Source organism: Aedes aegypti, chromosome 1 (genome assembly GCF_002204515.2).
Source record: "Aedes aegypti strain LVP_AGWG chromosome 1, AaegL5.0 Primary Assembly, whole genome shotgun sequence".
In the NCBI taxonomy this organism is placed as follows: domain Eukaryota; kingdom Metazoa; phylum Arthropoda; class Insecta; order Diptera; family Culicidae; genus Aedes; species Aedes aegypti.
The window spans coordinates 156,418,642-156,435,378 of record NC_035107.1 but is presented as its reverse complement, the minus strand read 5'-3'; the positions used below and the strand labels follow the sequence as shown (position 1 = coordinate 156,435,378).

General features: G+C 43.5%; 1 protein-coding gene across 1 annotated transcript in view; it reads right to left on the bottom strand.

The window, feature by feature from the left end:
• The window catches only part of LOC5571583 (E3 ubiquitin-protein ligase UBR1), an 84,083-nt gene that overhangs the window by 40,926 nt on the left and 26,420 nt on the right, over positions 1-16,737 (bottom strand). The window contains exons 3-5 of the mRNA XM_021851835.1: positions 15,620-15,799; positions 14,823-14,977; positions 1,434-1,637 (exon numbers count right to left, since the gene is read on the bottom strand). Coding sequence (XP_021707527.1) covers positions 1,434-1,637; positions 14,823-14,977; positions 15,620-15,799 — 539 coding nt within the window. The remainder of the gene's footprint in view (positions 1-1,433; positions 1,638-14,822; positions 14,978-15,619; positions 15,800-16,737) is intronic.

Below are 16,737 nucleotides of genomic sequence, written 5' to 3'. Positions count from 1 at the left end.
ATAAAAAGCAATTTAATAGTTAATGTGTCCTCCTTTGGCCTTAAGGACTTGCTGGAGGCTCTTCGGCATGCTTTTCACCAGGTTTTGTAGGTGTTGTGGATCTAGTTCTTCCCAGGCGCGCTCCAAGGCTTCAAAATAATTATTTTTGTTGGTAACACCAGTTTTTTCAACCCTGGCATCGAGAATCGCCCACAAATTCTCGATGGGGTTGAGGTCTGGGCTTTGTGGAGGCCATTCCAGCGGTTTAATCCGACAAGACCGGAAGAAAGACTTGGTCTTCTTTCCAGTATGCTTCGGGTCGTTGTTCTAGAGAAATATGAATTTCTCTTCAAGGCCCGTCTGGATCAGCGAAACCTCCAGATTTTCCAGCAAGATGTTAATGTAGGAATCTGCCGTCATTATTCCGTCGATTTTCACGACGCTTCCTACTCCACTCCATGAAAAACACCCCCAGACCATCACATTTCATCACATCACACTTCCATGCGTCACCGTTCCTTGGATGTGGCGCTCCTGAAGCTCGAGCTGTCTAACCGAGAGCGGCGGGCTCGTGTGTGATGCAGAGCACCACATCCAAGGAACGGTGAAGCATGGAGGAGGAAATGTGATGGTCTGGGGGTGTTTTTCATGGAGTGGAGTAGAAAACCTCGTGAAAATCGACGGAATAATGATGGCAGATTCCTACATTAACATCTTGCTGGAAAATCTGGAGGTTTCGCTGATCCAGACGGGCCTTGAAGAGAAATTCATATTTCTCTAGAACAACGACCCGAAGCATACTGGAAAGAAGACCAAGTCTTTTTTCCGGTCTTGTCGGATTAAACCGCTGGAATGGCCTCCACAAAGCCCAGACCTCAACCCCATCGAGAATTTGTGGGCGATTCTCGATGCCAGGGTTGAAAAAACTGGTGTTACCAACAAAAATAATTATTTTGAAGCCTTGGAGCGCGCCTGGGAAGAACTAGATCCACAACACCTACAAAACCTGGTGAAAAGCATGCCGAAGAGCCTCCAGCAAGTCCTTAAGGCCAAAGGAGGACACATTAACTATAAATTGCTTTTTATTTTTCTTAAATCATCTTTTCTGGGGCCAAGAAGGAAGTGGGCACTTATTTTTGTCACTACTTTTTTTCAATACAAATTGATTTTCTTTTTCTTTAAGTAAAATTCTTTTTTTTATCAAAATTTCGTAAGTGCAACTTTAAAAGAACATCAAAAATAAAATATCACAAAAGATTTAGGTGTGTTAACTTTAATTTGAACCAAATCAATGAGAGAAATTCGAAAACTGGTAAGGTGGGCACTTTATTTTGCCTCTCACTGTATATCATATGATGTCAGTTATTGAGGGGAAAGAGAAGTTCAAAAATAGTAAATTTTTGCGTGACATAATTGATGGACGTTCCCTAAGATAAATCAGTGTTAAATATTACCTGCTCGAAAGTGTGAGTTTCATCGTTGTATAAAATTGTACAATAGATATCTTCGTCATCAACGTCGTATTCAGCCAAACAGCTTTCGGACTGGATCTGTAGAGTTTTCATACAATATTGCATGATTCCTTTGAAAACAATTTCACTGCACGTCTTAATTTTGTCTGTGATGATAGAGTGATCCGGAGTTTCAGTAACAGTTACCTGGATAGTAAAAATGATATTATTAGATTTAGAAACATTTATGTGGTCCATGCTTTACAGAAAAATCTATATCCAAAAAATATAAATGGGCAATTGAATTGCTAGTCACTTGTAGAATACGGCCAAAAGTATCACAAGAGGACTACCCTGTTTGGCATAACTGTTGTTGGCATAATAGTGATATGGCATCATTTGAAAAGGATTACTGCAGGACAGTAATGTCCGGGACCTTGAGGTGCATCATGTGTCTTTTTTTAGAAGTCATAATATAACTTAGCTGTTAGAGAGAAGTGCTTGATTCTTTGGTCGCGACGCTTGTTCCTGCGGAGGTAGGTGACAAGCAAGTGTTCGATGTACAATGCGGCAATCGAATTATATCGCAAATCCGGTTAGGTGTGAATATATCATGGATCGCCTCACCAATCATACTGCCCTTCTACGCCTACTTGTATCATGTTTTATACAAATCTTATGGACCGCGGGACAAATATGCGTAGAACGGCAGCATAGGCGACTTCCAGATCCTTACCTTATCCCACTAACCCAAAATGATTTCCATTACAACTATGGAGATGCAAATGTTTCTTGGGTCTTTAGTAACAATGGTTAACTAACATTTCTTCCCTTCCCTGATAACCGTCAGGACGTGGCTGGGGCCTTTATTGACTTATAAATTTGAAGCTCTCGATTCGTGCACATTGGAATTGGTACACACTCAAAATGTTCGGTTAAAAATAACCGGGTTTTTAGGCTACCGAAAAAATAAGAAAAATGTTAAAAATCGAAGAACAGAGTACTTTGAAATTTTGCAGGGGGTTGTCTTTCAATATTAAGGGCGATGGGGGCCCCGATAGCCGTAGCGGTAAACGCGCAGCTATTCAGCTTGACCAAGCTGAGGGACGTGGGTTCGAATCCCACCGGTCGAGGATCTTTTCGGGTTGGAAATTTTCGCGACTTCCCAGGGCATAGAGTATCTTCGTACCTGCCACACGATATACGCATGCAAAAATGGTTATTGGCATAGTAAGCTGTCAGTTAATAACTGTGGAAAAGCTCATAAGAACACTGAGCTGAGAAACAGGCTCTGTCCCAGTGGGGACGTAACGCCAGAAAGAAGAAGGGGCAATACGAACATACGGGGCAATATGAGGCACCCCGGATTTGACCTCAAAAACAGTGTTTTGATGTCTAGTGTCATTATGATCGGCTAAAGGATGCTTCACAAAAATGTTCGAATTTGTCCTTTGTCATGGAAAGCTTACAATTTCGGCAGTTTTTAATTAAGCTTTTAAGACAATTATATTTATTATTCTGGTAAGTTATACTAATCCATTGAAACTACAGATAATACGCGAAGCTAGAGATTTGTTCGTAAACAAAATTATTAGAAAACATAATATTAGGACGGGGCAAAATGAGTCACCTAAATTAAAGCTAGAAAACGATATTTTGAACACAACAATTCATTGCATAAATATACTTGGTTTTTGTTTTACTGCATAGTCATCTTGGTGCACCATTACAAATGGAACACTTTGGTAGAAAATAGGTTAAACCAAATGTCGCAATTTATTACTAGAATTACATTGTTTGCTTACTATGTCCTACGTAATTCTCAAAAATCAGCTGCTAGAATCAATAACTTCAAGCAAAGATACTAAAATTTTCTTTTCAATATTGTACAGTTTATTATTAGCTATTCTGTATTTGATTTTAAATAAAAAATATACCATTGAAGTGGCTCATACTGCCCCGTTGGGTGGCTCATAATGCCCCATATGGTTGGTGAACACGAGTAAAAACATGGTTTTTAAAAACGTTACTAAAATAATTTTCAACTTGATTTTAACAATAATCATCGACATAACATGGAAGAAAACATGTTAGAGTACAAGTCATTTGCATTTAAACGAGGGTTTTTGATGTTTTTCTATGCATTCCATGACGTTTTCCTTAGGCGGCCCATATTGCCCCGATCACCCCTATTTACATTTAAATAACAAAAAAATATTATATTGGCCCTTTAATTACGCGTGGCGATTACTTTCATTTTAATTACAATTTCGGTAGTCCAAAAACCCAGTAAAATTTTACCGATCCCAGTGATCCGACTGTGTAAGCTAGACCCAAGCCCCATTTATCAAATCTCTGTGCAACTTTGATTGTGATCAATCACAGAGTGGCAACTACGAATTGTAAGGTCATAACTTAGTTGTTGGACAATTTTTCCTAAAAATGAGTCCTGATAGAGTAAGGTGGGGCAAAAGTTCGACCTTAGTGGTATAATCATAGTTTCCAGGAAAACAATAGCAGTTAAAACAAAACAAATACCATACAGTGAACCTTCAACATTGTTCGCGCCAACGCGAAGTTTCCGTTTGTATGTGTGTCCCTCACATCCCTGTCCCTACTAATCTCGAGCCGCCGCGAGTATATCGGCCTCCAATACCAAACTAACAACCACCCCAAATAACTTACACACACGCACCATGTCGTTAGTTTTGCTTCCCCTTTCCATCCTTCCGAGCGACATGATCGAATATGTACCTGTACGCAGTCAAGCCGACCAACCATCCATCCCAGCTATGTATTGCGTGAAGACACCCGCCCGAGCATCGTTCGCTCAGTAATACATAGCATGCAGTGGAAATTTCCACCATCGTCCCCACACCGCTGCGCATGCAAAGTTGTTGTTTACCTACAGCCTATTTAAGAAACTTGCATGCGCAAGATTCCATTCAGTTTCATTTCAACCACCATTCTGTAAAGTTAAGAGGCAATATAGTAGAAGTTTAAGTAAAGTTCCAAACCGCCTTTCCCTCCACCAGTGGAAGCCAAACAGCCTTTTCCAAGGCTAGAGTTGTTAAGTGCCCCCTCCAGTCGAGCTATCGGTCCTGTGCCCTGTTGCTCCCGGCAACAGGTTGGCGGATGATCAACCGATCTTTCCGTCCCCGCTCACCCGAGCAAAGTCCCAGTTGCACGCCGCAACAATTGGTCCAATCGAACCGGATAGAGGATCCAGTTCCGTGAAAGCTGCAACCGCAGCCGTGTGTGTGTCGTCAATCAGCCGATTGAGACAAATCCCTTCCAATTGCTATCGCCGATAGCAATCAGCATTCCTACCGAGAGGATTGCTGTAGTTCCTGCCCCCGGTAGCTCGACCCAAAAGTGTATAGAGAAAATATTCCCGGTTTCCATTGGCGGAGAGGAAACGATATTCCTCTAGCGAACTGATCAGTGAAAGTGAAAAAGTCCGAATCATTCCACCCCCGAAAGTGAGTCGCGCGCGTGTGGAGTGTGTTCCTGTTCCGAAAATGGCAGAAGTAGAAAGACTGTTTGCCGAGCGTAGCCTCGTGGTGACAAGAGTGAAGCAGCTCCAGGAGAAACTAAATGCGAGAGATGGTGCAATTCGACCCAGTTTGGCACGAGTGAAACAATACGACAACGAACTGCAGTGCTATTACAAGAAGTACCAGAGAGTGTATGGCGAGTTGCTGTCTGCATTCCCAGCCGAGAGGTATGCAGAGCTTGACGAAGATTATGAGCGCTTTGAGGACCTCCATTTTGATGCCTGTGTACTGGTGGAAACGTTGTTGCTATCCTTTCCGACCACCGATAACAGGTATCAGCACAGCCGAGCGTCGCCATCCAGCTATTTTACTGCGCCACGCTGACGTAGCCGATCCCCGAGTCCAACGACGGAACAAGCCGTTCCGATTCCAGACGTTATGGTGGAGCCAAACACGTCACCGAGAGAGTTTTTCCCCGAGAAGCAACTGTTCACAGCCCAAACCAACGAGTTGAAGTTGAGTTCGAGTGCCATCAACCCAATCCTACCCGTGCAGCCACCAAGCGCTGAAGATTTTGCCAAGAAGTTGAATCCTGTGTGTGGACCAGCCCTGGTCCGTTCCGAGGGTGATCACGCCAAGGTCATCCAATGCAAGTCGGCACCCACGCCGATTGTTCCGCCTTCTGATGTGCCACCACTTCAGAAGTTTTCCCGTGAAGAGAGAGTGCCAAGCGCTCAAGCTTCTGCCCATCCTGTGTGTGGACCAGCCCTGGTCCGTTCCGATGGTGATCTCGCCGAGGTCATCCAGTGCAAGTCGTCACCCACGCCGATTGTCCCGCCTTCTGTTGCTCCAATGCTTCAGAAGTGCCTCCGTGAAGAAAATGTACCAACCCAACGAGAAGAAGTGCCCATCAAAAATGGGCAACCCGCCCATCGAAAAGAAGATTCCACCCACCGTGGAAAAGTGCCAACGAAGTGTGAAGAGGTGACAACCGTTGCCTACCTAGACGAGACGATCCCTCCGTGCAAGCAGAGAGAGCATCCTGCTAATTCAACCAAGACGATTCCAGAGGAATTCCACGTCGGCAATGAGTCTACCCAATTTGTCGACAACGTGAACATTTCATCCTGTGAAGCGACGAACCCGATTCCAGTTCCAATCAACCTGGTTGGAACCCACCCGAAGCTGACGTCATTCCAAAGAGCTCCCGGATGTGGAGCGTTACCGAAGTCATTCCTAATGCCACCCGGTTTCCATCCACCGCCCAAGGTTGGCATCGATGTCAACTGACGTGCTTCCTGTGCCCAAGAATCCAGCAGCAAGTTCCCAGTCGTTCCAGTGCGCAACCGGTTCCCGTCCGGTGCTCCAGCGTTTCCCTTGTGTGGGTGGATTCCGCACAATTCCCGTCAAGTTCCCGAGTGCGATCGGATTGTGTCTGGTCACGAAACGATTCCCTTGTAGGACCAGATTCCGTCCAGCGATTCCATCCCGGGTGGCAGGATTCCATCCAACGCCGCAGCGATTCCCGTGTGTGGCCGGATCCATTCCGGCATTGAAGTATTCTTCCAGCCTGACCGAATCCAATTCGGTAGAGAAGCCTTTCCAACGTGTGTTCCCGGATGTGGCCGGATTCCCTCCGGTAATGAAGCAGCCGTCCATTGTGATCGGATACCAGCCGGTGTCCCAGAGATTTCCAGCTGCAAACGTTTTCCATTTGGTGGCCAAGAAGTTCCAGTGTGTGGCCAGAATCCATCCGATTCGTGAGCAGTCATCTTGTGCGACCGGACCTCGTTCGGTTCTGAAACGATCCCAGCCTAGTGTCGGATCCCATCCGGCACGAGAGAAGCCTCCAGATGAGATCGGTATCCTACCTCCGGTTCCGAAGCTTCCAGATGGGACCGGTATCCATCCTCCGATTCCCAAGCCTCCAGATGTGACCGGTATTTCTCCTCCGGTTCCCAAGTCGTTTCGGTTGCCAATCGAAATGAATCCAGTGCTGATGTTCCTGCTGCCGACCGGTATCCCTCCGGTATCGAAGCTAGCCCTGCCGTCCATCGAAAGACCTGCGAGTTTCAAGCCGATTCGGATGTCAGCCGGCATCCCTCCAATCAGCAAGCCGCAGAAGATGAGCGAAATGTGTCCAGCGAAGCACCCGTGTCCAGTGCCAACCGGAATCCATCCGATATCCAAGTGGTTGCGGTGTTCAACCACGATTCCACCGATAGTGATGCCAATCCAGAAGACAGCCGGAATCCATCCGGTGAGAGAGCCAACCCCGATGCCCACCGGAAAACGTCCGGTATTAAGCGAAGTCCCGAACCAGAGATTGACGAAGAAGATAATGCCGCCGGTCAACCCGACTGGTGGTTCCAATCAACCCCATTCCAAGTCCAGGCCGGAGAAACCACCAGATGAAGCCCCCGTCCGACGTCGAGCCAGCAAAGCCATCCCGGAGTGCGTGTCCCGTACGCATCCTCCCGAAGATGTTCATCAAGTGGTAAGCGAGCTTTCGATTTGTGGTGTGTGCCTATTCCCTATCCTGGCTCAAAGTGGTTTCCCCAGTCTACCATTGAAGAGTCCCACCCAAAACGATATTGTTGATGAGTTTGTAACCCGGCAGCCTTACGAGTTTCCCGGATGTAAGTTAAAGTGGCTTATGCGCCACTCCGATTGGAGACCACTAACCGTTTTTGGAGGTTGCCCGACCTTTTGAGACCCTTCAGGGGAGGGTTAAAGATTTTCCCAAAGTTATTGGGCGGGAAACGAGTTGGCTGACCTAGGGAAACAAGATGCCTCACGACTGTGAAGTCGTGCGAATCAGAAAATTTGTGTGTGAAAAAGCGAACTCTGCCGGTAACTAGACAATTGTCGCGAGGGGTATCATCACGGGCAGACTTCACCAGTAAACACTTCGAACAAGCCACGTTCGATGAGAGAAAAATCCTTGGTTGGATTCAGGACCAACCTTCCCAGAAAATACTCCAAAAGAGACTACAAAAAAAACGACCGAAGTGTGAAAATACTTCTACATTTACCCCTTCAGATTTCTTTCATACGAAATGCTGTTCAAAAACTGTTGATCTATCGTGTAACCCAAACTCCCATTTATTCAACTAATTCAACTTTTCATTTCAACATTTGTATTTACAATTCTTCTTTATCGACATCGAGTTCATTTGCTTATAGGCCTATCTATCTACTATGCATTCCCTCTTACGCTAGCTAACTATAAATCTAATATCGTGCGGTATTCTTGTGCGGTGCGGTGTTCATTTCGATGAGCGACTCAAATTCAAAACTTAAAGCCTGCTACCGGCGCTCACGCGCGGCCAAACGGTACGGCTATTTGCAGCGGCCACACTAGCTGATTTGGCTAAGGCTAGGGGCAAATCTCACCATGCGCATGGGAATCAAAAAGCATGCATGCTACTTACGGTTTGGACGCTGTCTACTGTCGTGGGGGCATCTGCGGTTTACTGACTTGGACTATTAGTACCACGTGTACTACACGCGGTCTCCTCTCCGGTGCTCGACTCGCTCGCTCGCTCGCTCGATGATCTTGCCTGCCGTTCTCAACGGCGCATCCCACGCAGATTTGTGGTCTTCAACGACGGGGTACGGCCGTCTCACCAACGATCGACACTGACGGTGGTCTAGTGGATAGGGTCCTCGCCTCTCACGCTGGTGGTCACCGGATCGAATCCGGTCGGGGAACTTTTTTCCTTCGCTGTTTCTCACTCGGACGTAACGTCGTCGGAGCTGAGAACCTCGCCGATAGAAACCGGCTTTGTTGCTTGGCGCCCTGCCAAGGGCGCGGGAGTAACGTACGCAGCCCTCTCCGGCCACGTGTACCGCCGGGACTTCCTTCGCAGCAGGAAAGCGGGGTCGAAAACGGTCGCTATCAAAATGGGGGTGGTGCGACGGGCTCGCAACGTGCCACAAATCTATTTAAAAAAGGTTGATGGCGGGTATTGAACACTGACGCTTCATCATTCTGCACAAAAATCTTACCGCTTAATCCGCAAGTCTACACTAGCACAAAACCGCAAGAAACGCACTACGCACTTTCTACTAACTACTAACTAGTCGAGGGAAACGAAAGAAAATCTAAATTAATAAACTTCGAAGCACTTTCACACTTTAATTTAGTTCACCTTCAAGAACACACCACGGCGCGGTAACCAAAGTTGGACCGTTCTCGCCTCTTCCGCGAACCTGAACGAAGTGAACGAGCTAAGTCTGAGGGTCCTCAGATAAGGCGCGAGATGTGAAGGTCTTCGTCACCGGATATTACGCGAAACTAACGAAGTTAATTTCGCGAAGGTCAAGACTTCGCTTTCACGCACACCAACGTTCTAACTCGTCGGGTGAAAGCATCCCCTTTCCCCAAGATAGATCCTCCAAATCGCTGCCCTCCCGAAGATTATGAATAGGAAAGGCCGGGTCAACGATTCTTCAATATGATCTCGACAGGTCGATGTCCGAGGATCGTCACATGTGGGTTTATTCTACGACTGGCGTGAGGTGACAATTGTCGGCGTCGTATAGCGAGGTGACAATTCTCGACTCGAGTGAAGTGACTCTCCATTTGAATTACACGGCGAGTCACTTCACTCGAGTCGAGAATTGTCACCTCGCTATACGACACCGACAATTGTCACCTCACGCCAGTCGTAGAATAAACCCAATGGTCGCTTCAACAAAGTTCGTATGGCTGCTGAGGTTTGGCGCCAGAAGGCTAGTTGGAACTCATTTAGTTTATGGACTGCGGTGTGGAGCAAGTGAGCTCAGTGAGTTCATTGAGTTCTATCCTAATATTCACTCAATCTGAGCGATCGATTTCAAGGGGTAGTTCAATGGTGAAGTTCATTACATTTGCTACTAATGCTATTTATTTACAAATTATAATTACAAATTCATGGTACTGTTACAAGTTTTCCATCCTTTTTGTGGTTAATGAGTTTTCCTAATCGCCAATTTCCCTTTTACCCAATAAGATTTGAATCCATATAAGTTTTCCACCGATTGAATCCCATAATACAGCCCACTTGACTGGTCCTACAAGAAATGATGATTCCATCAAACGATTTTGCAAGTTTTGTGCCTTACCGAGTTTGTTTCCCTAATGTTGATTCCTTATCCTAATGTGAGTACCTAGTATTGCAAATAGTAGTATACGAATCCCTGTGAAGTGTTTGCCCTTTAATTCCAAATTCCAAGTTTGATATGATATTGTTGTGATCCGTGAGTCCATGTGAAATTTCCTCCCAATGAGTTTTTGATCGTTGAAATCCTTCCCTCCCAAGTTGTATGATGTATGATACCGTGCCCACTAAGAGAGTGTAGCCGATTCCCTCAAGTTACTAGTGTCCCATTTCGTGACAGTTAGATAGCGTCGTAACCAACCTTTTATCCATCCTTGAATTTTACATCTGAAAGTTGTGTCCTCCATATTTTGCCTCGATTCCTTATCCAGTGTTGATTCCGGTTTCTGAACTCTTGTGAAACAAGCAGTTCCCTCCGCAAATCAGTCCGTAGTTCCTTCCATCCCTTTGAGATTATCTGTTAAGCCGTAGTAAGTTAATGTTTCCATCCTACCAATCCTAGAGTTGACTTGCTGAGTTCCCCCTTTCCGAGCATGTTTGTCGTAATAAGCCAGTCTTGAATTCACCATCCCTTTCCCTTTCCGGCCAGAGTCTATAAGTTTTTAAGAAATGGAAGCCTTTGAAATGTTATCTTTCCACCCTGACAGTTCTTATGAGTCGAGTCCCTGAGTTCCCCATCACCGTGAATTTTGTAGTCATACCAAGTCCTCCATTGAACCCATCCCTTTACCTCTTTTGGCCGGGGAGTATGTTCGCGCCAACGCGAAGTTTCCGTTTGTATGTGTGTCCCTCACATCCCTGTCCCTACTAATCTCGAGCCGCCGCGAGTATATCGGCCTCCAATACCAAACTAACAACCACCCCAAATAACTTACACACACGCACCATGTCGTTAGTTTTGCTTCCCCTTTCCATCCTTCCGAGCGACATGATCGAATATGTACCTGTACGCAGTCAAGCCGACCAACCATCCATCCCAGCTATGTATTGCGTGAAGACACCCGCCCGAGCATCGTTCGCTCAGTAATACATAGCATGCAGTGGAAATTTCCACCATCGTCCCCACACCGCTGCGCATGCAAAGTTGTTGTTTACCTACAGCCTATTTAAGAAACTTGCATGCGCAAGATTCCATTCAGTTTCATTTCAACCACCATTCTGTAAAGTTAAGAGACAATATAGTAGAAGTTTAAGTAAAGTTCCAAACCGCCTTTCCCTCCACCAGTGGAAGCCAATCAGTCTTTTTGAAGGCTAGAGTTGTTAAGTCCCCCCTCCAGTCGAGCCATCGGTCCTGTGCCCTGTTGCTCCCGGCAACAGGTGGACGGAAGATCATCCGATCGTTCCGTTCCCGCTCACCCGAGCAAAAAGTCCCAGTTGCACGCCGCAACAAACATATTGGCTATAATTTTGCTGAACAAACTTGTATCAAAATATTTACCCATTTTTAGTTATAACAGTTTCAAAATTGATTGTCTAATTCGAACTTTTGCCCCACCGGTGGGGCAAGAGTTCGAATCTAGTGTGGGGCAAAAGTTCGCTGGCTAAAATACAAAATATCGATCCTTTTATGACAGGCATACTTTACACCAGCCGTAAACTTAAGTTTGCCAAAAAATACACACTAAATTTTCATCAAAAAATTGCCCAAAACCGGGTTAATTGTAATATACTCAAAAATAGCAGTTTTTAGCAAAACTAAGCGGAAATGTAAAATTTTGGTGACAGTTTTCACACGATCAGACAAATTTAACTAAATTTGAAGATAATATGTGGATTTTAGGCAATTTGCACATTTTTCCGTGATTGTATACATGGGTCGAACTTTTGCCTCGCTGATTCGAACTTTTGCCCTACTATGGGCCAAAAATTGTTTTCAAGCATTTCAAGACCAACAATTCAAAAGGCCTCAAGTCCAAAATGTAAACAAATCGGTTTTCTGCTGATTTCAGTGTATAAGAGCCTATTCTTACTAAAACATACATTAGTCATTTAAAAATATACATAAAAGTTGAAAAAATAACATTTTTCTAAAAGGCCCCATCTCATTTTCCGCTAACCAGGTTATTCATCGCAAATGCAGCCTTTTCTCAAAAAGGCCTCATTTCTATATCTGACGGAAACCGAGTTGAGGCCTGTTAAACAAACATCAAAATTGCAATGTAGATTGCGAAAAACGTTCCAAATTCACTAAGTAGATGCAGGTTATACTACGGAGCGACTGCTCCTTGTATTATTTTATACAGTGGTTGTCTAAACGGCGAACATTATCGGGTTCCTGTAGACTGATGTATTTTGTATCATACTACCTAATAATACCTGTGTCAGCCTGTCTGTACTTCACAAATTATCAACAAAAACACGATTTGGTTTCAATTGAATGAAAAACAACGTTCAATTGCAATATTATTTCAATTGAACCAACATTTCCATACATTTTCTCGACGACAAACTCGCGTAGCACATACATAATGTTCATGGATGACGAAGGGTTCAATCAATCACATATTTAATCGATCGCACGAATCTTCTCTTGCTGTAGGGATCTCCATGTACTTTACTTCACCACTTAACACTCTTCTACACTTCAAATTTCTTATTTCATCATCAATTTTGAATGATTTTCAAAAGGCCACATCAGAAGATGATGAAAAAACAAGCCACAACTAGAAGGCCTCAACACATTTTAGAGTAAACAAAGGCGTCAACTCACAGGCCTCATCAGCGTCGGCCGGCGTCTATGGCCACAAATGAAAAGGGCTGCACAGCTTTTGGTGAAATAAAAGCCTCATTTCCTTTGACTCGTTTTTTTAGCAGGATTTTTTGCTAAAATGATAGTAATGAATATTCATAGCTATAAATCAGTTTATCCATCGGGGGATGAAATAACATACAATGCTTAAATTCATAATTTAAATTTGATTTATTGTTTGACAAAACAAGATTGCATTTTTCTCATTGTTTACTTTTTGGAGATGAGGCCTTTTGAATTGTTAGTCTTGATTTATGCAAAATCTAATACACTTCAAAGCAACCTTATGATAGGCCTAGAAACGGCGTTACACAAAATATTGAAAAAGATTTTATCTTCAATTGGCTCCATGCAACGAAAGTTTGACCAAAAATTACAATATTCACGTCCAAAAACAACAAATAGCCATAACTTTTCCGAATCTCAATCAATTTTTATGTTATTTGGAGTAAAAGTCTCTTACTTGAAAAGAATTTGAACCACAATGAAATTTATAAGATTTGTTTTGAATTGAGCTAGAAATTTTAAAAAGAAACTCTTACCCCACTCGAACTTTTGCCCCACTTTACTCTACTCCTGATATCCCAGACAGGAGAACGGTGTGTGGCGGCGAAGGATGAACCACGAGCTCGTCCAACTCTACGACGAACCCAGTATCCAGAACGTGACCAAAGCTGGAAGGATACGCTGGGCAGGGTATGTTGAAGAATGCCAGACAACAGCCCTGTGAAGATGGTGTTCGCTTCCGATCCGGTCGGTCCGGGCGCAGCGAGCTAAATGGATTGACCAGCTACACCATGACCTGGAGAGCGTGGTTCGAAGTCGAGGATGGAGAGAAGCAGGCGACCATGAACCGAGTGAATTGGCGATATATTGAGTGAATTGGCGAGGTTTTATCAAGTTGATTGATTTAAAACCAAATAAATAATAATAATTGTTTTCTTCGCAAATGAAGATTAACAGTATGTCCTCTTAATAGTTGACAATGGAATGCATGATCGCGAGCATTTTATCGATACCCCTTTGCTTTGGAAGGAATTTGATCAAATTCAACGTTTTCAGAATTATGCTAAACGACTATTAACCCTCTAATAGCCAACCCCGCCTTTAGATAGGATACACTTTGGAAGTTTGTGTATTTTGTAGAAGCTCGGAAATCAAAATGATTTTATTTTTGGCTTAAACCTTATGATTTTTATTTTTGGCTTAAACCTTATGAGAATACAATTTTCTAATATAACCTATAAATGCCCGGGGTTCATTGAGCGTGTAATATAAAAAATCGTACCTTTTATATTTTTCTATGATCAACCTATCACAAAAGAAGAGCTAGGTGGTATTAAAATAATTTCAAACCTGTTTTCCGTTAAATACACGGAAAATAAAAATATATTAGAAAAAAAAATAATATTTTTAAAGTGCCGTTCAAAACTTATTATTATTATTTATCTTTATTAGGGAGATTTTCAGCCCTTCGCTGGTTCATCTCGGTTCAAAACTTGAATTTTTATTATTGCTAAAAACCAGTAACTATAAGAGGCTTCAAGAAAAAATGAGAAAGAATAGGGATGATTAAAAATAAAAATTATAAAAATCAAAAACCAAAATTTGTAGATTTGCGAACAAAAATAAATCATTGCCCAAAACGTGTTTAGAACAATTTAATATAACTGAAAATGATATTTAGATCAAAAATAAAAATTTGGGGATTAGAGGGTTAGAGATGCCAAATAACATTATGTCAAACGACTGTATACCGAACGGCATTATAGCACCATTATATGAAACGCCAGACATCTCACAAGTCATCGTCAAATTTTGGATATCCCATGATCGCAAATCAGGCACAAACTTGGTAATGCTTGGATAACTACAAAGCCTTCTACGAGCAATTCGACCGATGGTGGCATGGTTTCAACGAGAATCACTCCTGTTGAAAAATTGGTAATTTGGTTTAGTTTGGCTAATTCCATACAAAGGTGGGCCATCCTGGGTAACTTACGAGTATGAACCATATGTAGCCTATTATAAAAGTACTTACTGCATGCTCCTCACAGGAAGGATCTCGCTTCCATGCTTCGTGATCTCCGCAATCACAACAGCCACCGCCACCGGATGTCGACATTTTGTATTTGTGCAATCTATGAGACGATTTTTTAAAGCACGACGAACAAAGCACACATGTCGGATCCATACCTGGAACGTAAAAAAACACTCTAGAAGTAAAACTCTGTGGATAAACTTACGCAAGGTACGAAAGGCACATGCAAAAGTGATTATGCGCAAATCAACGATCAAAAACTTTTAAAACAGGTTCGTTTATTATCGAACAGTAAATAGGTACTTGCTGAGGCGGCATCCACAAATTACGTTACGCTCTAGGGGGAGGGGGAGTATGCTAAAGCGTTACGGCTCATACAAAAATTTGAAATTTTTCATACAAAAAGCGTTACGGAGGGGGGGAGGGGGGTCAAAAATTTCCAATATTAGCGTTACGTAATAAATGGATGCTGCCTGACTGGATAGCAGTCGGGGTACGGTTGTAAGGTGAAAAAGAATCGAAGCCATACCTCAAATTTTCAAGAGCACAAATCTGGAGAACCGAACACCCGTTTGAGCTGAAACCTAATCGATTGGTCACCTCCAGCGATTAAGTTTTCAGCTTAAGCGGATATTTGGTTCTCCAGATTCGTGCTCTTGAAAATTTGAGGTTTGGCTTCGATTCATCTTCACCTTAAAATAGATCAGTATTAGTTAAACAAAGCCGTAAAATTCAGTTTAACTGTAGTTATAATAGGTTATAATAATATAAACAAATACAATAATAGTAAAACTTACTGCACTCTCGACAACTGTATGTTGGTTCGCCAATCTTGAACACTCGTCCACAGACCGATGCCACATTGTCCTCCAGCTTTAGTCGTTCCAAAAATGATTGCGAATTGTCACCACAGATAAACTTTTCGATTACATCTATTACTGCATGCTTGGCGTTCTGCTCATCGAAATTATAGCTTCCTGAAATGAGAATACAGCACACCATATGGCATTATTCCGTTTGGATACAGTTCATTCTAGCGAGTATTATAATATATTACGACGGAGACGAAACGACATGTTCGATGAGGAGTGCCAGAGATTGACAAACGTGAAGAATACCCCGCCAGGTGCCGTATGCTACTTGGCCGGTACCCTGAGAAGTGTGATAGTTGAAGCAAGATTTGCGGAGATTTTATGCAACGGCCAACAGCGCGCGGCACAATACCTTACCAGTGCTCGCCATATACATCGTGTGGGGAAATGCGATGGAGCATGGGTTATACCGGTCGAACTGTGGATTGATCGACCATAGGAGAAGTTAAAAGGGCTATAAGCAAGCTGAAGAACTGTAAGGGTGTTGCCGTTGAATACCATCACCACCACCACCACCAGCTGGACGAGTGGATAAGTGTGATCAATATCTATTTGATTCAATCCATCAAGAAGTGGTAGTAACCGTTCAGAGATGCAGCGAGTCTTCCGTCCTGTGCAACGTCATTGAAAGTAACTTGCTGACAGGCAACACAATGTGCTGGGTGCTAGGTGGAGAGAGCACTTCGAAACTTTGAAGAATGGTGGGAACGATAAAGCACCAGACAACAGAATAAACATCGACCTATAAAGTTTCAACCACTAGATGAGATTCTTCTGCTTTCTGGCATGACGTCCCCTTTAGGACAGAGCCTGCTTCTCAGCTTTGTGTTCTTATAAGCACCTTCACAGTTATTAAATGAGAGCTTTCTTGGCCAACTGACCATTTTACATGTGTGTATCGTAAGCCAAGCATGAAGTTACTCTATGACCAGGGAAATTTAGAAAATTTCCATTACGAAAAGATGACCGGTGGGATTCGAACTCACGACCTTCAGCTTGCTCTTGCTAAATAGCTGTGCGTTTACTGCTACGGCTATCTGGGT